At 45.3% G+C, this 25139-nt stretch overlaps 1 protein-coding gene across 2 annotated transcripts in view; it reads left to right on the top strand.

Annotated features, from left to right (window-relative positions):
* The window catches only part of EEF2K (eukaryotic elongation factor 2 kinase), a 78416-nt gene that overhangs the window by 33240 nt on the left and 20037 nt on the right, over nt 1-25139 (top strand). For both annotated transcript variants that reach the window (XM_054580912.1, XM_054580911.1), the window contains 9 exons: nt 9566-9666; nt 13493-13553; nt 14881-14918; nt 15353-15524; nt 18927-19076; nt 19377-19509; nt 19741-19868; nt 20553-20754; nt 22188-22255. In XM_054580912.1, the coding sequence (XP_054436887.1) occupies nt 9602-9666; nt 13493-13553; nt 14881-14918; nt 15353-15524; nt 18927-19076; nt 19377-19509; nt 19741-19868; nt 20553-20754; nt 22188-22255 (1017 nt within the window). In that variant the 5' untranslated portion in view covers nt 9566-9601. The remainder of the gene's footprint in view (nt 1-9565; nt 9667-13492; nt 13554-14880; nt 14919-15352; nt 15525-18926; nt 19077-19376; nt 19510-19740; nt 19869-20552; nt 20755-22187; nt 22256-25139) is intronic.

The raw sequence follows: 25139 nt of genomic DNA, 5'->3' as shown, positions 1-25139 counted from the left end.
ACAGATCTGTTACCTCTTGTACGCACCCCAACTGGGGACCAAACCCACAACCCAGGCATGTGCCCTGACTGGGAATCAAGCCAGTGACCTTTCTGTCCTCAAGGTACAACCAACCTACGGAACCTCACGAGTCAGGGCCTGTTGGTTGATTCTTGTATATGCCCTGACCAGAGATCAATCTGCAACCTTGGCATTATCAGGATGATGCTCCATCCACCTGGGCCAACAGAGGTAGTCTTTGGGTAAGCAGTGATTCGCTCCTTTTCTCCTCTCTCATTTCTCTATTTTCCAGAATAAGTGTATCTGTGTTTTACATTTTTTAAAACAGTAGGAAATTGTATTTTAAAACATTGTTTTCTAGGCCTGAAAGTATCTTGGGGATCATTCAACATCAGCACACACAGATCACTTTTTTTAAAGCAGATTAAATTGTATTCTGTCACCTGAGGCGCATGGATTTATTCAGGCAGCCCCTCCTCTTGAGTTTTTGTTGTTTCCTTTTTTCCCCCCTATCATAATCAGTGCTGTAATATATGAACAGGTAAAAATAAATCAAACTGTAGAAATGATATATCATACATTGAAAAGCCTCCCACCTCTGACCCATTCCCTGGGGGTTGCCTTTCCTTGCAAGGACAAAGTGATACCAGCCAGAACTATTCTAGCAGGGGGAAGTGAGGGTTGGGGGCTAGGCGGGGTGGAGGGGTGGGGAGGTGGGGCCGTGGGGGGGGGGTGTGTGTGTGTGTGTGTGTGTGTGTGTGTGTGTGTGTGTGTGTGTGTGTGTCTGCCCGAGTTACTCATACCAGCTCACTTAACCTGGTCAGCAAACCTTGATGATTAGCATTTGACAGAGTGTAAACCTGAGCCTCTGTGATCTTAACCACGTGGTGCTCTTCATGACAGCGGTATGTGGTCTTGTGTGTTCTGTTCTTGTTTTTTTAATGGCTGAATATCATGCCATTGTCTGGAAGCAGCATAATACATGTAGCCAGTCCCCATGGATGGGTATGTAGGTCATTTCCAGTTTCTTGATAGCAAAAATCAGCCCTCCCATAGTATCCCTGTGTGTGCCCATGCAGGTGTGTGTGGCCTGCCAAACCCCCCAGAGTGGGAAGGGCTGGAGCAAATGTTTATGAGTTTAGAACTGGGCTGGGCATTGCTAGTTACCCTGCAAAGATGTTGCACTAGCATCTGTGCCCCCCAGGATGCATGAGTACCCCTGCTTCCCACACCCTTATTGGCAGACTATGGTGATGACACTGATCCTTTCAGCCACCAAGTGTGGCTCTCAGAGCTTAGTCAAAGGACAGCCATCACCCAGAATGATACAGAGGAACCAACATCTGATGAGTCACTGAGGAGAGAGGTATCTCTGTCCACCTGAACCCTGGGAGGCCACACCCTGGCAGCATTGGGCTTCCACCCCTGACCAGTGGCCACAGGATGCTCTGTGCACAGCCAGAGGTGGTGGCCAATTCTGTGCTCTGCCTGACGCTCAAGGAATGCACACTCAGAAAGGGAAGTTTATGCATCTTGTGTCCAAAAACCTTGGGACCTGCAGCTAGATAAGGGCCTGCTGGGCATATGAAGGAAAAAAGAGTGATGTCAGCATTGGGCAGGGCCACCTGGTGACCTGGTCTCTGGAAAACAGAAGGCAGAGGAGATTCAGGTCAGGCTATGTGGACTGATCTTTCCAATGTATGTGCATGTACTAAAATACCCACATCCTTTGTGGAAATGTTGGAGCATAAGGGTCCCCTTTTATTTTATTTTGTAAATTTTTTTGAGCATCTTTGGTGAAATATAGTTCACATGCCATACAATTTATCCATTTAAGATGTACAATTCAGCGGCCTTTGGTATATTCATAAAACGATGCATCCACATCACCACAATCAATTTTAGCCAGTTTTTATTACCCTAAAGAGAAACCCCATACCTTTTAGCCATCCCCAGTGTCCCCATCCCACAGACAGCCCCTGGCAACCACTAATCTACTACTGTCAGCCTCTGTGGGTTTGCCTCTTCTGGACATTTCATACAAATAAGATTGTATAATATGTGGACTTTTGTGTCTGGCTGCTTTTACTTAGCATAATGTTTTCCACACCCACCCGTGTTGTGACCTCTGTCAGTACTTCCTTCCTTTTTATTACTGAATATTACTCCGTTGTTTCAATAGACCACCTTTTGTTAATTCATTCATCAGCTGATGCACATTTGGGTTGTTTCTCCTTTTTGGCTATTATGAATAGTGCTACACAAATCTTGGTATGGACATGCTTTTATTTCTTTTGAGTAGATATTTAGAAGTGAAATTGCTGGGTTGTGTGGTCATAATCTACGTTTGGCTCTAGGTCTTTTTGTGAAAGGGCAGGCAGCTGGGCTCAACAAGCTTGGGTGTATGTCCTGGGTCTGCATGTCTGTAGGCAAGTCACTTCCCTGCTCTCTTAGCCTCCGGTACCTCATCAGGGAACTGGGAATTGTGTTACCTGCCTGGATGGCCCTAATAAGGCTGCCAGGATCCTGTCGAGGAGGGGGTCCCAGGAGGCCGGGGCATTATGTCATCCTATTGCTGTTTCTTTGCTGTTATTGTCTCCAGCCTTCCCATTGTGTCCTCTCTAGCCATTCTCACTGGTTGGGGAGGGAATCAGCTGCTGCTACTATTTTTGATAAAGATTTCTTGAGGGTTTTCAGCTTTGTTTCTTTTACAGTTATTTATTTTATTGATAATAGAAGTAATTTTTGTTCCTTGCAGAAAACAATGAAAGTACAGATAAAATTGCTATTAAGGTCTTAGTGTATATTTCAGACTTTTCTATATTTTAGTATAAATACAGACACAAACGATAACTAGGGATTTTATGACAGTAAGACCATGCTCTCTCTGCTCTAGTTACCAGTTTTTCTCGGCAATCAAGGTAGTACATGTCTTCACATATCAGTAAACATGGATCTAGTTCATCATATTTTTAATGGCTTCATGGAGGCCCATTGTGTGGATATGCCACCATTTTTCTAAGTGTTTCCCCTTGTGGGATACTTAGACAGTTTCCAGTTTTTTGCTGCTATATTCAATACTGTTTTTCTTGGAAATTGCACAAAACCTCTAAATGCACGTGGCCCAGAGTGGGGCAGCCACACAGCACTGTTGGGCTCTTCCTGCCCCAGAGCATGACTGTGCATCCTCACTTTGTTCCCCTTCTTTTATTTGTCCTTGGGTGTGGGTTATTGTCAGCTAGGAGGGCAGGGTGGGCTGACATAGAGCCATAGCTCCTGAAGTCTACAGGAGTGATGATGGAAAAAACATGCTTTATAACATCTACTTGGTGAGTGCAACAGTTGATACGTGGAGAAGACCTCTGAGAGCCATGGGTGCTTCCTCTGGAGTGTAAGATCTGGAGGCTTTGGTTGCTGTGACAGTGATAAGAACAGCCATATAAAAATGGCAGCCATAACATCCTATATGCCAAAGAAATTGCAGGCACATTACTCATATGTCCAACCTCACTCCTGGCAAATCCCAGGAAATTTATTTTTATTACTGCTATTACATTTTTATTTTGTGCTCTCTGACTTTGAAGAACCAAATCCTTCCTGTTCTCTAGGCAAGGTTATGTTTTCCTTTTTATGAAACCCCCTGGACCTCCTGTTCTGTGGAAGGTTCATTAGCCCCCTCAACAGCTGAGTTTTAGGATCTTTAGAACAAGAGAATGTTAGAGCTGGCAGGGCCTTAAGAATTATCTACCCCAGTGACTTTTAAGCACTTAAATGATTCCCATAGTTTAAAAAAATACAAGCAATGCAGGAATGCAGATAAAACTGAAGTCTCCTTGAGCAACCTCTCATCCTCTCCTGTTCCCAGAGAGGAGCATTGTATCTGTTAGGTGTAAGTCACTTTTCAGACCTCTTTTAATGCATTTGTGTATAAATATACTTTTATGTATTTATCTGCAGACTCATACACACCTTAGAAATCTAGGGTAGTGATTTCTGGGTTTCTGCCACAATGAAATGGGGTCATATTGTTTGCATTATGTAGCAACTTGCTTTTTGCCCTAAACAGTAAGTCTTAGAGAGTGCCTGTGTAAGCACCCTGATCTTTTTAATGACTGCATACAAGTACAGTCATGTGTGGCTTGACAGCAGGATACATTCTGAGAAACACATTGTTAGGTGATTTCATCATCATGCGAATAGCAGAGTACACTTACACACATCTGGATGGTACAGCCTGCTACACACCTGGGCTGTATGGTAGAGCCCAGTGCTCCTGGGGGGCAAACTTGCACAGCATGCTATATCCCTAATACTGTAGGTGGTACACTTTTAGAGTACTTACTGGGAAGGGAGCCTGCAGGACTGGAAGTGGCTCTGGGTGAGTCAGTGAGTGAATGGTAAGTGAATGTGAAGTCCCAGGACATTACTATACACTACTGCAGACTTTGTAAACACTGTACACTTAGGCTACACTAAATTTATAAAGCAACACAAGGTTAAATTAAGCACAAGAGAAAAGACAATCAAAAGATGGGGTAAACGCGAGATGTACTTTTTTATAAGAAGAGTGCACTCCAAAATAACAATAAAAAGTGTAGTATAGTAAAATACATAAATGAGCAACATGGTTATTTATGATCATTATCAAGCACTACGACGTTATAACTGCTACAGCGTCACTAGGCGATAGGAATTTTCAGCTCCATCATAATCTCACGGGACCACTGTCATTGACCGAAACATCATTATGCACCAAATGTATGAAATCATCTCCCTGTAGTCAGGCAAATTGTTCTCAGTGCCCAACCTGTTAATACGGCATTATAAATGCTGAGCATCTTTGGGCCAGCTCACCTGGACACACCTGGGTAGGTGATCAGAATAGCTGGGTCACATGTCACTGAGGAAGACCCATAACCAGTAGTGGCAGTACCTGTTTCCACTGCCTTCATAGTGGACAGTACTCACTTCCCAGGCCTCCATCAACACCTGTTTTTCCTAACCTGATGGGTAAAATAGTACATCTGTGATTTCAGCTCAGGCAGGGCTTGTTTACCTGTAGTAAGCACTGTGACTTCAGTGAGCCACTATTTCTGGTGGAAACATCTCTATCCCTGGTGTGGGAGCAGGAAAAATGTGGACACCTAGTAGTCAAACCATTCTTCATTGTTGTTTATAAACAAGAAAGCGGATGTTCCCACAGCTAGTCAGCAGCGGGTAAGAACCAGTATCAAGGGAACCAAATCTGAGTACAGGACTTTCTATACTGTGTTCTTAAAAAATGTCAGTGGCATTAAACCCATCTGTTGTCAATAAGGTATGTCTCTTTTCTGGGTTTTGGAAACAAGGTAAGTTTGATGCTGAAAAATAACACTCAAATTCTAAAATGCGTTTTTCTTGACTCCTTCTTGGTTGTTGCCACAGCCTCCAGCTAGGAGGTAATTTCTGTTAGTACTCGTTATTGAGTTTGGGGAGCCCATACTTTGGTGTCGTACAGAGCATTTGAATCACTGGTTGAGAGGGGTGCTGTTGGAAAGCTGTGTGTCTCAGGCACAGGACCAGGCTCCTGGACAGGCAGGGTCAGATGGCTGGCCCTGTCACTCATAGCAGCTGGAGTGCAAGAGGAGACTGGTACTTTTGTAGAGTACAGAAATTCAGAGACTCCCTTGGTTGTAAACATGTCAGCTGAAAGATTATTCATAACAGGGTAAAGCCAGTGACGAAGTCTACCTGTGGCAAATCATAGGTGAATGGTTACGTCAATAATGATGGATTACTATGCCAGCTAAGTACCTCATAAACTCACGATGTCATGTTTGTGTTAAAAAATTTAAGTAATTTGTGCACTGTCTGTTGGAGTGTAACTTAGGAGACCTTTTTTTTTTTTGGAAGAAAATTCCAAACACGTAAATTTTAAGCATGATCCAGCAATTATTCTTCTAAAAGGATTGTCCTACTGAGATCTTGCACAGGTATACAAAGTTTTGCCCAAGAGGCTGTTCACTTCAGCAGTGTTTGTACTAGGAAGTATTGGAGAGGATCCAACTATCCATGAACTGAAGGAAAAATACCTCAAGGTATATATATGATTATATATCTTACAACCATGGAGGGAATGAGGTCAATCCAGCCTGTCTGTATGACATGGAAAGATGTACAAGGTGCTGTGTTAAGTCAGATGCAGGCAGAATGTATGTGCCATCCCAGGGCTCTCAGACTCATGTGCATGCAAGTGCAGAGGAGAAAATTTGCAGAGTATCTACACCGACTGTCAGCTGTGGTTTGCAGAGGAATGGGGATTAGAAAAGACTTCCACTTTCTAATTTAACTCTGTAGTGCTCACAGTGTTTTACATATATGTGTAGATCACACATTTGGAATCAGGAAAAAACTCAAGATTACTAAATTAAAGTACCAAGTCACATAGACCCATGCTCCTAAAAGGCTGGAAATTATACTGACAATGTCATTCCAGTCTTATAAAAAATGCATGTAAAGGACCTGGGAAGAACTAATTAGTGCAAGCCACTGAAGATAATTGCCCTGGGTAGACGGCCTGCAGAGGGTTTGAATTTTATTGGTCTTCTATATTTTCCAAGTGTTTTCCCCTCTTTGTGTTTTCTTTTTTCCCAAGTGTTTTTATTAAAAGTGAATTAGCTTCCAAATTGGAAGAAAAAAAGTTATGGGCTTTAATTTTGGACTTTGGAAAGGTTAGAAAGCGCCAGCAAGGAGCCCTGGGCCGTGTATGTACGTGTGTGTATGTGTCTGTCCGTCCGTCTTTGTTTCTTAGAAAGCTCAGCTCCTGTGCTGTCTCTGAGCAGGATCCCAGCAATTGGGCTTAGGCAAGGGCATGGACGGGATGCTGCCTGTTTGGGCTGAGTCTGTGGGAGGCGGGACTCCTGAACTACTGGTCTGGATGGCTGAGGGATTACTGCTTGGGGCCGGGGTGGGGGGCGAGGCGAGGTAATGAGGAGTCAGGGTGGAGTCAGGGTGGACCTGCTGTGCCCAGGCAGTGTCCAGCACAGCATCCAGCCTCCTCCTGTGCCTGGCTCAGACCTGTGGCCTGGAAGAGAGTTGTGGTCTCTCTGATTATGTGGGGGCCACAGGGCAAACGTTCAAGTTCTTCAGGAAAAGAGGAAGAGGATCACCCAGTGTGGGTGTCGGGAATGCTTGTTTGGTGGGGACAGGGAGGGAAATCCACTTTGAGATAATATAAAAATAATTAAATGAGATTTTTAAAACAAAAAATGGGGTTGTACCTTGAGACTTGAGAACCAGAATTCTCTCTTTTTCATAATGTGCCTTGGTCAGGTTTCCAAGTAGCTCCAAAAGAACCCTGATTCTCAACAGTTTTGAAAGTTTTGGAGAATATTAGTCATCATAACCATGGTGAGGGTGGAGGAGGGCACTACAGGCATTGGATTTTCCATGTCCTCAAGACATTGGCCCATCTCATAGAAACCTGTTCATAATTATCTGAGCCCAGAACTTCGTGCTGTGTTAATGTAAAGTCAACCTATTTTTGGTACATTTTTAAAAAAGATTTTATTTTTTAGAGAGAAGGGAGGGAGGGAGAAAGAGGGAGAAAAACATCAATGTGCGAGAGAGTCATCAGTTGATCAGCTGCCTTTTGTGCACCTGCAACCAGGGACCTGGCCTGCAACCTAATCATGAGCCCCGGCAGGGAATCAAACTGTCCACCTTTCAGCTTGCAGGCCAGCACTCAACTGACTGAGCCGCACCAGCCAGGCCTGTGTATGGTTTTGATACACTCTGAGTGTAGAAGGTCACATTATCTCTTAATTTCACTTAGGGCAGTAAATGGGGTGCATTTATAATTTAGATAACATTTGTAAGTTCAGTTTTACACAGTCACAACAATGCCACCTCTCAGGTATATGTTTGCACACTTGTGTTTGTTTTTCTGTAGGACACGTTCCTAGATGCAGAATTCTGAGTGAAAATAAAGGAATGCATTTTTCATTTTCTTACATTGTCAGATTACCTCTTAGAGGAGGTTAATACCCATGGACAGTGTGTCAAGACACTCGTTTCCCCATACCCTGGCCAGCACTTGCTATTAGCAGTCATGAAAATGCTTGCCAGTCTGAACAGTGGGGGATGGGGGATGATATCTCATTTTCATTCTCAACTTTTTCTAAAATCATATTTTATTGATTATGCTATTATAGTTGTCCTGGTTTTTCCTCCTTTGCCCCCTCCACCAGGCACTCCCCACTCCCTCAGGCAATCCCTACACCATTGTTCATGTCCGTGGGTCATGCGTTTAAGTTCTTCGGATGCTCCATTTCCTATACTGTATTATACATCCCCATGGCAATTCTGTAACGACCTTTTTGTACTTCTTAATCTCCTCACCTCTTCACCCATTTCCCATACCCCCCTTCCATCTGGCAACCATCAAAACATTCTCTGTATCCATGATTCTGTCTCTGTTCTTGTTTCCTTAGTTTGTTTTTTAGATTCAATTATTGGTAGATATGTATATTTTGCCATTTTACTGTTCACAATTTTGATTGTCATTTTTTCTTACCTAAGTCCCTTTAACATTTCATATTATAATGGCTTGGAAGTGATAAACTCCTTTAGTTTTTTCTTGTCTGGGAAGCTTTTTATCTGCCCTTTGATTCTAAATGATAGCTTCACTGAGTAGAGCAATATTGGCTGTAGGTCCCTGCTTTCATGATTTTGAATGTTTCTTGCCAATCCCTTCTAGCCTGCAAAGTTTCTTTTGAGAAAGCAGGTGACAGTCTTGTGGGAATTCTCCTGTAGGTAACTTCTTTTCTCTTGCTGACTTTAAGATTCTATATTTATCTTTAAGCTTTGGCATTTTAATTGTGATGTACTTGGAGTGGGCCTCTTTGCATCCATCTTGTTTGGGCCTGTCTGTGCTTCCTGGACTTACATGTCTATTCCTTCATTAAATTAGGGAAGTTTTCTTTCATAATTTTTCAAATAGATTTCCAATTTCTTGCTCTTTCTCTTCTCCTTCTGGCATCCCTATGATATGAATGTTGGACCCCTTGAAGTTGTCCCAGAGTCAGCTTATACTATCCTCATTTTTCTTTTTTTTGGAGTCTTTTTTCTTGTTGTTGTTCTGATTGGTTGTTTTTTGCTCCCTTATGTTCCAAATCATTGATTGATTCTCGGCTTCATCCACTCTACTGTTGTTTCCCTATAAATTGCTCTTTATTTCAATTAATGTATCCTTCATTTATGACTGGATCTTTTTTACGCTGTTGAGGTCCTCACTAAGTTCCTTGAGCATCCTTATAATTAGTATTTTGAACTCTACATCTGATAGATTGCTTATTTCCATTTTGTTCAGTTCTTTTCCTAGAGTTTTGATCTGTTCTTTCATTGGGCCATGTTTCTTTGTCTCTTCATTTTGGAAGCCTCCCTGTGTTTGTTTCTATGTATTAGGTAGAGCTGCTATGACTCCCTGTCTTGGTAGCTTGGCCTAATGTAGTAGGTGTCCTATAGGATCCAGGGCCACAGCTGCACTGTCCTGCCCCTGGTCTGACATGCCCTTTGCCTTCTGCAGGAAGCTTGGAAGCATGCAATTGAGAAGGCCAAGCACATGCCTGACCCCTGGGCTGAGTTCCACCTGGAGGACATTACCACTGAATGTGCCACACGTCACAGGTCAGCAGCTTGTCTGGGGTTGCTGTAGGGTCCCAAGGCTCAGGAGTCCTTGGGGTATGGGTCCTGCTTCCACTCAATCAGTGAGGTCTGACTGCCCTTGGAGATCAAGGAGAAAGGAATAATAATAACATCAGCCAACATTTGACTGTGTATGCTTCAGGTACTATGCACTGTCTCATTTAATCCTCACCATGGTCCTATAAGGTATGTATTTGACAGACTAGACTGAGCTGTGCTGCAGTAACAAATACCCCCAGTGCTAAACGCAACAGTGGTGTGTTTTTCACTCAGATGAAGGTGAGTAGGAGCTGAGCAGCTCTTCAGGGTGACTTCCATCTTGTTGCTCCATCATCTCAGTATGAGACCCTTACTAGTGCTACTGGAAAGAAGAGCCTGAAGGGTAGCATACCAGCCTTTTAATGCCTTTTAATGGCCCCAGGAAGATTCACAAACGGAGTTGCGAGTGTCTAGATTTCATGTTTGAAAATGCAGAGGGAGGAAAGAGTGTTTTTAGGGGGTTTCAGGAAGAAGAACAAAAAACAAAACAAAAAAACACAAAATGCCAGCACTAATGTAATAAGAGTAACGAAGACAGTCATGAAGAGGAACCTTATTTATTGAATATTTCATGTGTCAGGCACTGTTTTAAGCATTCTGTATGTATTTCATCATTAAGAAAAGCCTAAGTAGGAATCATGCCAAGCATTTGGGGCCCCTTTTGAGAATCTGATGAGGTCCATCTCAGAAAGTTGCACACATATGTCTAATTTTGCTCATAATTTTAGAGGACTCAGGGACCTGTCCTGGAGCCCACCCCTGTCCCATGACTCTGTAGACCCCTCCAGCTCTGAACAATCCAAGCCAGTCCTTTCAGGGGGAGTGGGGTTTGCAAGGGGTCACCAGGTGGTTATTGGGTTGGCCAAAAAGTGCGTATGGTTTTTTCCATAAAAGAAGACTCATTTTTCATTTCCACCAATAACTTTTATTGACTTAGATATTTTGAGTAAGTCAGCAATCTCCTGCATGGTACAACATTGATTGTTCACAATTAATGTCTCAAGTTGATTGCTGTCACCTTCAACTGGCCTACCCAACCTTGGAGCATTGTCCAGTGAGGAATCTCCAGCACAAAACTTCTCAAACCACTTCTGACACTTTTCATCAGTCACAGCACCTTCTTCCTACACTGCACAAATCTTTTTTGCATTTCAGTTGTGTTTTTACCTTTATTGAAATAATAAATCATAATATGCCAAAAATGTCGCTTATTTTCTTCTCTCTTCAATATTAAAATGGCTACACAAAAATTCACACATTTGGTAAGTTTTGTTTTAAAATGCACACTGATATGACAGCTGTCACAATACAATCTAACAAAATTGTTTTGAATGAAGTTAAAGACAACTAAGTACTATTAGGGCCATGATACAGAAAAATCCAAATGAACTTTTGGCCAATCCAATAATAAGCTTAACTTCTGACTCGGTCCAGTACCTTCAAATTAGTCAGAACTCTGTTTCAAATGCAATAGCAGAAACTGAATACACAGTGGCTTAAGGATAGAAGGGAGTGTTTGGTTCATGTACAGGTGGAGCAAAAGTAGATTTACGGTGGGAGTACACAAAACACAGAGTTTATTCTTTTATTATTATTTATTATTGTGTTATTTTCCATACAAACAACTGTAAACCTACTTTTGCCCTACCATGTATGTGGGCTTAAGGCATGGCTGGTTCCAGATGCTCCAAGGATGCTTTTGGCTTTGACCTCAGACAGACTCTCATCAGTGGCTCAGAGGCCTCCTGGGAACCCCACATTTCATTTCACACAGTGGATCTTTTCTTTATCAAATTTTTTAAACAAAAGTTCCATACTTCACTCTCACTGATGTGGCTTTGGTTATATGCCCTCCTGTGAACCAGTCATTGTACCGGGGAGTGTTGCTCTCATTGGCCAGGCCTAGTTGCATACCACCAGCCAGGGTGCTGAGAATCAGCCCCATCCATTACACATATTCTGAGAATGGAGGACAGGGTTTCCCAAAGGAATAATCTGGGGTGCTGTTGCCAGAAGAAGGGGGAACGGATGCAGAAACAGTGTATCTAAGCCTGTGAGGAGAGGCTTAGATCCCCACATGCACCCCTCCTCACTGCTGGAGGCCCACCCTGTAGTAGGCTCTGGGATCTGTGCCAGCAGCCAAGGTCAGCATTGTGGGGGCCCCTGAAGGGAAGAGGTGAGTTCTGTTCCTTCTTGCCTATAAGGGCAGCGTAGTGGCTGGCTGGTGACACATGGCCTCCAGGCAGATGTAGCTGGACTGGCTCTGAGTGTCTCAGCTCTGCAGGGACCTGGGACCAGGGGCCAAGCCAACCTATGTTTATTTCTTAACCAAAATGTCTGCCTTTACCTGCCCTGGCTGCTAGTGGAGGGTGGTCAGGCTTGATGTCTAGAACCTGCAGAGTTTTCTAAACTGGGGGCTTCCTTGTGTATTCTTGTATTTGAGAGCACCAATGCAGGCTCTCCTTTTGGGGCAGATTTCCTGTTAATGTGGGTTGTGCACAGGCTGATTAAGAGCAAGGTTCTGGTTGAAATTAATCTGAGTTTGAATCCCGGCTCTTGTGCAGGTTAATTCACCTCTCTGAGTCTGTTTCCCCATCTAGAAAGTGGATACAGTAACTGTGCCAGTCTCATAGGGCTGCTGCAAAGTTTGGTTGAAGATACTAGTTTAAGCACCCAGCATACAGTGAACACTCCGCCCTTCCAGCAGCTCTGTCCTTTATGACGCCAGTGGTTGTGAAGGACAAATAAGATGCTGCATACCCCCACCCCGCCCCTTTCAGGCGCCTCTTGGTTTTCAGCCTCTTTTGAAGGTGACAGAAGATTATTTTCCTTACCTTGGTCTCTACATAGTAGTAATAATTATTATTGCTATTATTTATTGAGCGTAGTACCTGGCATGGGCTAGTGGTGAGCCTTCCTCCTGTCAGACCTGGCGGGGGGCGGGGGTGCCTACGTTTGCCATCCTTCCTCATGGAGGTTTCAGTCTCCAAGAAGCTCTCACTGGTGTTGGGAGAGTTCTCGAGTCTGTCTGCCCTGCTTAAGGGAGGGCGAGGGAGATCTCTGCTAGAGCTAGGAACACTTCAGTCCTGGGGGACATTTTACAATAGAGATTTACTGAGCTAAGTAAGGTGATTTCTACCAGGCAAACCTGTTTGAGGTTCAGCCAGACCTATGGGCAGATGGGATAGGGAGAGAGGATTCCTGGGAAAGGAGAGATGGAAATGTTCTGGAACCCTTTCCATCCCTCTTTGCTTTGGCTGTTCATCCAGCAGCTGGCTGCTTACGCTGTACAGTTACCAGATGCACCTGGCTACCAGGGCTGGGCTGGGCTATGCACAGGTGACTGGCAAGATTGAGGACACTGCCACCCTCGAACGTCCTAGGACATACTATTTGTTATGTAGCCCGATTACAATAAGGATATTTACTTATTCAGTCATTCATGCAGTGTGTATTTGTGAAGCATTGGCACACACACCAGGCCTTGTAGTGAACAGGGCAGACATGGGCCTGCCTATGTGGTTTCTCAGTCCGGGGGAGCCTGCCCATGGCCCAGCAGTAAGTGCCAGGAGCCTGTCTTTGAGGTGGGGAAGGAGGCCAGTGTGTGGGGGCCTGGGAGGATGAGAAAGTGTCTGCAAACCCAACTTAGGAGGTCAGCTGGGCCACTGAGTAGAGTGGGCTTGATCCGGAGGCAGTGGGGAGCCTTTAGCCAGTAAGTGACAGGGCCAAGGGATGGATGCTGCACCCTGTGGGGTTCTGATCTCTACAGGTACAATGCTGTCACCAGGCAGTGGCTGGAGGATGAAGTTCTGATCAAGATGGCGTCTCAGGTGAGTAGAACTTCTAGCCCAGAGGGGCAGGACTGAGTGGGGTTTTCTCAAGATGATTTCAGTTCATGTTTCCTCTCCTCTACACTGACTTTGTTTTTTTTTAACTTTGGGGAATTCTTTATAGTATTGTATATGTAACTTTTTATAACAGATTTATTGAGGTATAGTTCACATATCATACAACATACTGATTTGAAGTGTATGGTTCAGTAGTTTTTAACATGTCACAGAGTTGTGCAGCCATCACGACGATTGATTCCAGAACATTTTACTCTCTCCAAATGAAACTCCACATTGTAGCCATTATAGTCAGCACCCTGTTACCTCCTCTGTGCCCAGCCCTGGGCAACCACTATGCTATCTTCTGCCTCTATAGATATCCCTATTCTGGACATTTCATATATTCATCATATATCAAAATACCCTTCTTGGCACTCCTGTTGAAAATCAGTTGACTGTAAGTAGCTGTATCAGTTTTCTAAAATTACAAGTCACCACCTATTGCTGAGTTGCAACATGAATTTAATGGCTGGCCATCAGCCTTTTGAAAAAAGAAATAGACTAGAAAATAGAGGACTTCTTGCATAGTTAGGGGAAGGGTTGTTTTGTGAAACTTTAATCTTTAGTGTTCTGCACATTGTAGAAAAACATACAGATAAGTGGGTTTCACAGAGTGAACACATGTGTAACCAGCACCCAGAGCAGGACACAGAGTGTCACCAGCACCCCAGCAGCCCCTCAACCCAGTCACTACTTCTTCACATATGAGGGTCAGCACGAGTCTGAATTGTCACCCTAGGTCAGCTTTGCCCATTTTTGCATTTCATATAAATGAAGTCATATAGTAGCTGTGCTTTTTAGCATGGCTTCTTTTGCTCAACATTCTGTCTATGAACTTTGTACATATTTTTGCTAGAACTGTAATATTTTCATTCTCAATGTTGTGCAGTATTTCACCAAATGAATGAATGTAATTTATTACACCATTGATGGACATTTGGGTTCTGTTACAGACAGGGCTGCAAACACATCCCTTGACATGCACTGTCTCCCCTACCCCATCACCCCCAAAACATCTTCACCCCCCTGGGAGTTCTTCCACTTAGCTGGGGTTGGGAAATGGGGTGGTCTCTTATCCCTGCAACCTCCAGTCTTGGAAGTTCTGCCAGGCTTCAGTGCTGGGGTATAGAAGGGAGGGCCAGAGATACTAGGATTGAGATGAGGTCCATTTGGTGAGTGCCATCCAGGGGGAAATGTCCTACTGACACGGGGTTGATTCTGGGTGGGGCAAAGGGACTGATAACCCCTTCCTTGTGGTGTCTTTCAGCCCTTTGGCCGTGGAGCAATGAGGGAGTGCTTCAGGACGTAAGTGACAGCCTCTTCCCAGCTCCCTGCCCAGGTTCCCTCAGGCTCCTGAGAGCAGGGTCATTGTGACATTTCTGGCCTAGGAATGGAGTCAGTGGCCTCTGCTTCTTGTAGCCCACATTCCTCTCTATCTGGTCTCCCTTGGACCACATGTTGGGCCTGGCAGTGGGGATGAGCTCAGGAAGAACAAATAGTATCCTACTCATCACCGCTCTGGTCCTTGGAGACCAAGGGGTGTGGGATAGGAGACCTTTACCAGTGTCCCTTAAGTCCCGGGCTCAGCTCTGTGAAGCCTGCAGTGCAATATGGAAAGCCCCTCCTACCTCCTGCAGCTTGTTCCTAACTCAGCCAGGTGTCCTTGTCCTGAGGACTCAGGGCTGGGTCCCTGGTGAACCCAAGTGCCCAGGTGGGCCGTGTGCTGCTTCTCTTCCCAGGAAGAAGCTGTCCAACTTCCTGCACACCCCGCAGTGGAAGGGGGCCTCCAACTACGTGGCAAAGCGCTACATTGAGTCAATGGACAGGGACGTGTACTTTGAGGATGTGCGTCTACAGATGGAGGCCAAGCTCTGGGGAGAGGAGTATAATCGGCACAAGCCCCCCAAACAGGTGTGTGGCACTGTCTTTGCCACCTGCCCCCACCAGGGCAGCCAGGGACAGTGTCAGGAGACAAGGGTGGGTGATGGTGATGCCAGTCACAGTTTTTCTTCCTCACCATCTTAACTATAGTAGCTAATAACAACCACCCACTTATCAAGCACAATGGGCCAGGTATTATATATGCAAAAGATCATTTATTTCTCAAAACAGAGGGCTCAGGTTAAGGTGGGTTGGAATGTTTGCATCCTATTTACAAGTGGGATCTAATAATCAGGATTTTTGTTTGCAAATGACAGAAACCCAAAAAGGGAATTTAATCCAAAAAGGAAATACATTGCTTTGCGGGACTGACAAATAGTGCTGACCACAAGCATGGCTAGATCCAGGACCAAGCTGTGGTTGTTGGGGATCTTCCTCCATCTCCAGCTTCTGTGTCCTTCTGTGCTGGCTTCACTGCCAGGCAGCTTTTTGGCTTGCCGTGGAGTGTTGGCTCCTAGCAGCTGTAGCCTTTCTTTCTGTCTTCTCAGCAACTGTGGCAAAGTGACAACACCTGTTTTCCCAGAAGTTCCAATGAAAGTCTCAGTACTGGGTTTCATTGGCTCTGACAGGTGCCCATCTCTGAGCCAATCACAATGGCCAGGGAAAGGGAATATGCAGATGGGGTAGCCCTAAGCCATGTGCCCACCTTTAGAGCCAGGAATGCGTGTCCTTCTGGGGCTGAGAATGTGGTTTCCAAGAAAAAGGAGAAGAGAAGGGGGTGGATATTTTTTCCCGGGGAAACCAGAACCCAAAGGGGTTAAGTGAACTGCTTTAACAGGCAGAGATGGAGCCAGGGCTCAAATCCAGACTTTCCAAACACCAGCCTGGTTGGCCTCTTCACTTTTGTCCCCAGGGTGTTCAGTGGCTGCAGGCCAAATAGAATTTCCTGTGGCATTTGAGGAAATGGCACAATGGGCCTCTGCCCTGCCTAAATTCATAGCTCAGCAGTCCCACTGTGTGAGCACCTACTAGATACAAAGCACTCTCTTGGGTGCCTCAGAAGAGCCACATTTCCAGGCAACCAGCAGAATTCATTGAGCACTTGCTGTTTGCAGGACCCTTAACTAGGTGCATTTAAGGCAAACACAAGAAGCCACTGTCTACCCCTGGCAAGGTAGCTCAGTTGGTTAGAACATTGTCCTGAAACGCCAAGGTTATAGGTTCGATCCCGGATCAGAGCACATACAAGAGTCAATCAATGAATGCATAAGTAGGTGGAACAACAAGTTGATCTCTCTTTTTCATATCAATAAATAAAAATTTAAAAAGCCACGGTCATCACTCTAAGGACTTATGACCCCCCTGAGTAATTAGCCAGTCTCTGGCTAGGCCTCCTTTCTCTTCCTCCCTGAGGCTGTTCCTTGACTCAGGACCTTTGCCCTGGTTCTCAGCCCTGTGTCCTCAGCCCTCATTACAGGTCTCCACGATGCTTGCATGGTGAGCTCCTTCTCTTAATTCAGGTCTCAACTCATAATGTCATCTACTCAGAGACCACCCAGACCATCCTAAATGATGTAGTCCTTCTACCACTGTCACCCTCTGTCATGTCATTCCATTTGTTCTGGTTTCTTTTTTTGGAGCAGTCAGCACTATCTGAAGGAAGCTTGTTTATGTAGTTAATATTTGAATAACCTCTCTCCCCTGAGGGCAGGGATTTCTCTGTCTTATTCACTCTGTACCCTAGTGCCTAGGTGGTCAGTAAATGATAATGTGGTTGAATTGATGAGGGAGAGGATGTGGGTTTTTGAGGAGGAGCTGTCTGTCTCCTTGTGCCTGCCTCCGTGTCGCTGCCTGTTACCCAATGAGCCCTCTGGAAAAGCAAGTGGCCTGCCAGCCGCAGGCTTCCTTGTAGGTAAGGAGCCAGCATTTGGGCAAGCATCCTCTGAGAACTGGCTATACTGCCTCTCAGGCTGGTTTTTGGAACAGGCTGAGTTTAGGGCTGTTCTCAGCCCTCAGCTCTGGGCCCCTTCGGCCTCTGCAGCTCTTGTCTGCCCATCTAGTGATAGCCAAGCAGTTCCCTGGGAGCTCATTTCTTTAGGGAACCCTGGCCTGCTGTAAGTGGCTTTAAGGGGGAATGGTGCTGTGGGCAGGTCCTTGTGTAACAGATCACACGTTAGAGCCGCAGGTCTTTCCTACCCCACTTACACCCAACACAGCACTTACACATTTTCTTCTGTGTACAAAATTAAATATACACTTCGTGCAAAATTCAGCAAGGAAAGTCTAAGTCCCCCACAATTCCCCACCCTTTACCGTTTGGTATATATTACTCTAGAATTGATAATAATGACATCAGCAAACATTGACAGAGTCTTTTGTGCACCGGGAGATTTCACCCTCATGTGAAGTCTGAGATCCTTATCCCACAGGTGAGGAAACAGGCACAGAGAGGTAAGATAACTTGCCCAGACTCACAGTATTAATGTAAGGCACAAGCTAAGTTGCTTTGCAGACACACCTACAAATATGTGCTAATGTGAAATAGTATCTTTCTTATCTAACAGTCCCTCAGTAATGGGGGTGCTTAGGATGCGATGGTGCCTTGCGTCCTTAAGTCACCCAGAGGCCTGGCGCCTTCTGTCTTGTTGTTCTGCTGTCCCCTGAGGGTTGCCCTGGACCCATGGTTCAGTTTTGGCTCACTGGCAGGTGTCTACTTTACAGCCTCAGGAAGGGACCAAAGGAGAGGAGGGCAGGCTGGAATTGCATCATCATGGCTGCTGGCTTCTCATTGGCTGGGCTTGGTCACATAGCTACACCTAGTGGCAAGGCAAGCCAAGCCGAGCAATGTCATCCCTACTGCATGGCTATACATCTTGTTCAAACTCAGGATTGGGTTGTCTTAGTCTGTTTGGACTGTTTATAACAAAATACCACAAACTGGGTAACTTATAAACAACAGAAATTTATTACGGTTTTAGAGGTTGGAAAGTCGAAGATCAGGGTGCTGACATGGTCACGTCCTGTTGGGGACACTCTTCCAGTCCCTTCTGGCTGTGTCTTCACCTGGTGGAAGGGAAAGGGAGCTCCGTGGGTCTCTTTTTTAAGAGTACTCATCCCATTCATCAGGGCTTCACTCTCATGACCTAATGACATTCCACAGGGCCCAGCTCCTAATACCATCACCTTTGAGGGTTAAGATTACAACATGAATTCAGGGAGGGGAACATATTCAGGCCATAGCAAGGGTTTACATTTTTAGAGGAAGAGAGGACAGTGGATTTTGGGGACAGTCAGCAGCTCTGCCTCGGAGAGCTGCTAAGTGATGGAGCTCTGGCGGTCTGGCTCCTCTCAACTCCTCTGCTCCTGCCTTTTGTCAGGGGAGGCTGCTGCAAGGGCCTGTCCTCCTGCCTGATCTGCCTTCCCCCTTACCAGGTGGACATCATGCAGATGTGTGTCATGGAGCTGAAGGAGAGGCCAGGCAAGCCCCTCTTCCACCTGGAGCACTACATCGAGGGCAATTATATCAAGTACAACTCCAACTCAGGCTTTGTTCGTGATGACAACATGCGCCTGACGCCACAGGTGAGGCCCCTGGAGAGAAAGGTCTCTTTGGGGAGGGGTTCTCACCCCCAGAGGCTCTCAAGCTCCATGGAGCATCCCAAAGGACACCCCATGCCAGCTCTGTCAGCCACCCAAAGGTTTCTACCAAATTAAACCAGGACTCCTTCCTTTGTCTTTTCCTCTAAACAACTCCACTGTGCAGAGAAGGCCCCTACCATGAGCAGAGCTAGGGTGTCCCAGTCTCTCAAAGTAGTGGTTGACCAATGTCCACATAGCCTACAGCCTGGTCTCTTGTTACCTTTTCTTTCTTGTCCCCCACAGGCCTTCAGCCACTTCACATTTGAGCGTTCCGGTCATCAGCTGATTGTGGTGGACATCCAGGGTGTGGGCGACCTCTATACTGACCCACAGATCCACACTGTGAAGGGCACTGACTTTGGAGATGGCAACCTAGGTAGCTGGGGAAAGCCAGCCCATATCCATACAGAGCACATACCCTCCCTCAAATCTCCCAGCTCTTTGTAAAGCCAGCAAAAACAGGCCAAGTCGGCATATGGGCCTTGCCAAGGTTGTGGTGATGGGAGCCTAGGACATTTGGAACCCCACACCCCTACTTCAGCATGGTTTACATCTGCCCCTGTCACAAAGCAGAGCCATGCTCCTTACACCAGTACTCTGTCCTCAGGTGTCCGGGGCATGGCCCTCTTCTTTTACTCCCACGCCTGCAACCGGATTTGCAAGAGCATGGGCCTCGCTCCTTTCGACCTCTCTCCAAGAGAGCAGGACACAGTGAATCAGAACACCAAGCTGCTGGTGGGTACCCGGCGTGAGCCTGCTGGGACTGGTGGTGTCCTTCTGCCGCCAGGCTAGCAAACCATGCTTCACTGGGCAACAGAAGCCCAGGCCTGCAATGCTTAACTGGAGAGCATCAGAACTGGAAAGATCTCATCCATGCCCCTCATCCCTCTCAAATCAGTGCACAAGGCTTCCCTGAGTGTACCATTAATACAGTAACTGGGGTCTGCTTGATTTGGGCCCATTTTTTACCATAGTGAGAAGACCAGGTGCATAGAGATTGGGAAAGGTGTGTGTGATGTGTGTGTGTTTGTGTGTGTGTCAACAAATATCTGGACTAGAATTGGACCTGGCTCTCTGGGCACCTCGCTGTGTCTAGGATGTACCCACTCCACCCCCACTACAAGAAAATGTTAGCAAAAACCAGCTTGGGATTCTGAATATGGGAGTGATATCTGTTCCCCCATTCAGGGCTGGGAAATGTGGTTAGTGCTTTGAGGAATGTTGGCTGGCCAGTTCCTATCTGAGATGCCCTTTTGGATTAATCCTCACTTAGTACTTTCAGATTTTCCACCAGTCCCTAAACAGGCATGTATAAGAGCCATAGGGCCGCAGAGTTCAGGGCAAAAACAGGCAACAGGAAGAGCCCCTCACTTCCCAGAGGGTATCTGTGTGACATGAATGCCCCTGTTAATTCTCCAGCAATCAGCCAAGACCATCTTGAGGGGGGCAGAAGAAAAGTGTGGGAGCCCCAGAGTAAGGACCCTCTCTGGGAGCCGGCCACTCCTGCTCCTCCACCTTTCAGAGAACTCTGGAGACGAGAACATGAATGACACGACATTCGACTCTCTCTCTTCCTCCCCATCTTCAGCCACGCCACACAGCCAGAAACCGGACCATCTCCGTAAGTGATTGTTTGGTCCCTGGTCCTTGTTCTTGGAGGGGACAGGTACCAGGTCTACAGAGCTAAACTGGCTTTCACTTAATCTTAGACAATCAGACACACTAACCAAACAGATTCATGGCCCAGAGGGTTTTACAGGTGAGTTCTTTCAATAAGTGTTCAAGATACAGCAGGTTATCTGGATGCTATAAAAACAACCCATATTGTAGAAAATATTTTTCAGTGTGTTTTATGAAACTACTGAAACTTGATAAAACACCAAAAAAGATAACCATATTCAAACCTCACTTACAAATATATAATACAGAAATTCTAAGGTATTAACAAATAAAGATTGGTAGTATCTTAAGGGAATCATCTGTCATAGTCAAATAAGGTTTTCACAGGAATCCGAGGGTTGTTCAACATTTGGAAGTGGATTATCAGCATATGACTAGGTCAAAGGAGAACAACAATAGTTATTTCTGAAGTTGAAGTGACAGTTTGCTGATGATGTGGATGTGGCGTGTGCAGGAAAGAGGGAGGCAACGCTGATGTCAAGGTCTGGCCTGAGAACTGCAAGGATGGTACAGCTGTTTGTTCAGCTGGGGGTGCTTTGGGGGAGCAGGAGAGGATTCAGTGTCAAATGTTAAAGAAGCTTTAGGCATCTCCACTGGAAGGCCATGGGAAGAGTCTGGAACAGGAGTTGACAAACTTGTTCTTAAAAGGACAAAGTAAATATTTTAGGCTTTGTGGACCATAGGTCTCTGCATTTGCAATCTGAACGCCCCCACAGACAATGCTTAAGCAAACGTGTGGCTGTCCTTTCAATACTCCGTTTGTGGACATTGAGGTTTGAATTTCATATGATTTTCACATATCACAAGATGTTCTTTTGATTTTTTTCCAAACATTTAAAACAGTAAAAACTATTCATAAAAACTATTTAAAAACAGAAGATAAGCCAGGCTTGGCCTGTGGGGGCTTGATATGGCTTGATATGATGGGATCAGCAGAAAATGGTGGGTGTTGAAGCCATCTGGAGCTTCCCTACTTGTAACTCCTCAATGGGCCCCAAATGTACAAATGGCCCTTCTTCCTTCACAACTGCATCCCTTGAGGGCCCACTGTGGGCCATGCACACATGCTTACAAACTATGTTACACAAACATATTTGCATTATGACAACTCCAAAGAGGCACAGGGCTTAAGCCACTTGCTCAGGGCCCCACAGCTGGCAAGTGGCAGACTTGGAGAAAGTTCTCAGGAAGAGCTGTGATCCCAAGTGCTGACAACATTCTTCTCCCTTTATTGCACCTTTCTTTAAAAATTTAAAATAAAAAAAGCTTGGCAACAGGTACAGTCAGCTCTATCTAGGCTGTGGGTTGGTCTTGTGAACTGCCTGGCAGTGGACCCAGCGTATTGTCTCTCTCTATTTTCTCCCTGCCCCCAAGACTGGCCTGTGTTCAGTGACCTCGATAACATGGCTCCCCAATATCATGACCATCTGGACAACCACCGGGTGAGTGGAGAGGGAAGGAGGAGCAGGGCAGGTAGGAGTGGACTCGGCCCCAGTGGGAACTGAGGGTGAATGTGCAGGTGCAGAGGTGGGCAGCCCAGGTCTACTCCGTGCACTGTCAGGGGGGCATGGGAAGGGGTTGGGGGATGTAAGTGAATCTCAGCCTCCTGTCCAAGGCAGCAGTATTTTTGGAAAGAGCTGGGTCCATTCTCCTTCCTGGAGGTAGTTAGAAAAGAGGGACTCCAAGTCAACAGCAGTGCAACTTTCTGGTAACTGCCAGGCTCAGCCCTGAGTTGGTTTGGCCACCTATACGTGGACAGCTGTGTTGGGGAGAGGGGGCTACACTCAGCCCAGGTGTGTCACTGACAGCACAATCAGCTGGGATGCTCTGAGGTTGGATAAATGGAACAAGTTCTGGAAGCTTCTGGGTGGCTCAGTGGTAAGAAACTGAAAGCATCATATTTGCATTCAGGCAAATATATCGTGGTGTCAAGCTTTAAATTCTTAGAAATTTTTAAAACAGACTTTACAGAAATATCATACTTGCCCAGACCACAAGTACACCATCAGATGCTTCCAAAGGTCAAGTTTACTCGACTACTTTTCAGAGTTCTTTAGGGGAAGGAAAAAATAATAGCATTACTATGGACAGATGCTATGTTGAAGACTTGATAGATACTCTCAATTTATCCTCACAATAGCCTACAGGGTAGATTTATTTTATTTTATTTTCTAAGATTTTATTTATATATTTTCAGAAAGAGGTAGGGAGGGAGACAGAGAGGAAGAGAAACATCAGTGTGTGAGATAAACATCCATTGGTTGCCTCTTACACACTCCCAGCTGGGGACCTTGCCCACGCAACCCAGGCATGTGCCCTGACTGGAATCAAACCAGTGACCTTTTGGTTCACAGGCCAGTGCTCAATCCACTGAACCACACCAGCCAGGGCTTATAAGGGAGATTTTTTAAAATTCCTTTTATAATAAGATTTATTCTAGAATAAGAATAAATTTAAAAATTTCAGAATAGGTCATCCAATTTTATGGTTGAAAGGAAAAGGTACAAAGGATTAGCACAGTGAAATGTCTCACTCTTACCTTGTCCCTCAGCTACCTGCTCCTTTTCCCCAAAATTACCACTGTTGAGGCAGGACTCTTACTATCCCTGATTTAGAGATGAAGACACTGAGGCACAGAGAGGTTGAGCCATTTGCTCCTGGTCACTCAGTGATGGAGCCAGGATTCAAACCCACCCTCTGACTGCTGCCCTTTGCCTCTGTTCTCCACCTCAGAGTGGGTAGTTCCCCTTCACTCAGATGGGAAGAACAAGGTTTGGAGAGGTTGGCTGCCTTACCCAGGGACCCAGAGCTGGGGTTTGTGTGAAGCTCTCTGTTGCTCAGCTTGATCTTGATTCCAGAGGGAGGGATGAGGGGCTCAAGGTCATGCAGTGAGTGGGGTGCAAGGATCAGGCTATCTGGAGTTTCTGAGTATGGCCCATAGTCCATTTTCAAAAACTGCCTTTTGTTCCACTCCCTGAACACCTCAGTTTGGTGGTCTATAAATAATACCTCAATTTTTAAAATTGAAAAAAAATCAAACAATAGCCTTTCAGCTCACACAGAGAGTAAAGGCCTTGGGGGAGGCTGGGAGGGAAATTTACAGGACTTGCAGGGTAGAGGATCCCACCAAAGCAGGGACCAGGGATTCTGTTGTGTATGGTTGCAGTAACCCAGGTTTCACATTTAAGCTAGTGATGCCAAGCTTCTTTTAAAAAGATATTTATATAAGTAGCCCTGGCTGGTGTGGCTCAATGGATTGAGCACCAGCCTGTGAACAGAAATGTTGCCAGTTCAATTCCCAGTCAAGGCACTTGCTTTGGTTGTGAGCCAGGTCCGTGGTTGGGGGCATTTGAGAGGCAGCTGATCCATATTTCTCCCACATATCTTTCTCCCTCCCTTCCTCTCTCTCTTGAATAATAAAATCTTAAAAAGATAAATGTAAGTAAAATAAAAGGGATGGCTTTTCGAAAGAAAAAAATTACAAATGAGAAGTATGGATTCATGAAAGTGGCTTTATCTAGAGAGGGAGAGAATGAGCAGGGGAAGGATGCACAAGAAAAGGTCTCAATTTTAATAGTAATATTTTAATTTAAAAAATACAAGATCTAGTGCTGGCTGATGTGGCTCGGTAGATTGAGTTCAGACCTGCAGACCAAAAAGTAGTGGTGTGATTCCCAGCCAGGACATGTGCTTGGGTTGTGGTCCAGGCACCTGGTTGGGGGCACGCAGGAAGCAACAGGTTGATGTATATTTTGCACATGGATGTTTCTCTCCCTCCCTTCTCCTCTCTCTAAAGCTAAATAAATAAAATCTAAAAAAAAAAAAAAAATACAAGGTCTGAAGTAACTCAGACATAGTATTAAGAGTTATCCAAAATGGCCCTGGCTAGTGTGGCTCAGTGGATTGAGTGTGGGCCTGCAAACGGAAAGATGACTGGTTCAATTCCCAGGCAGGGCGCATGCTTGGGTTGTGGGCTGCGTCCCCAGTTGGGGGCATGTGAGAGGTAAATCTCTCATCTAATTTGCATGTTTGAAATACTTCTTGGTAGAATAAAGAAGGAAAATAATGAAAGTATTAGCTGAATGATGATGTAGGTGACATACAGATATGGCCAGAACTCAATGTTGGTAGACAAATGATTGTAGTTTTAGAGGTTATAAATTATATCAGATTCCCTTTCTGAACAGAACTCAGATCTAGAACAACAAAAAAAGCCCAGGTGACCTATGCAGTTTTGGGACAGGGCTTAGTTGAAGTAAATATTGTTCCCAATGCTGCGTTTTTGTCTAGCTAAGGTTTACCTCCCTTAAACCAGCCTTTTGTTTT

The sequence above is a fragment of the Pteronotus mesoamericanus genome, unplaced genomic scaffold (genome assembly GCF_021234165.1).
Source record: "Pteronotus mesoamericanus isolate MK-2021 breed Mesoamerican mustached bat unplaced genomic scaffold, CSHL_Meso_final contig_64, whole genome shotgun sequence".
Classification (NCBI taxonomy): Eukaryota; Metazoa; Chordata; class Mammalia; order Chiroptera; family Mormoopidae; genus Pteronotus; species Pteronotus mesoamericanus.
Note: the sequence above shows the minus strand (reverse complement) of the source record. Positions and strands in the feature narration are given on the sequence as shown.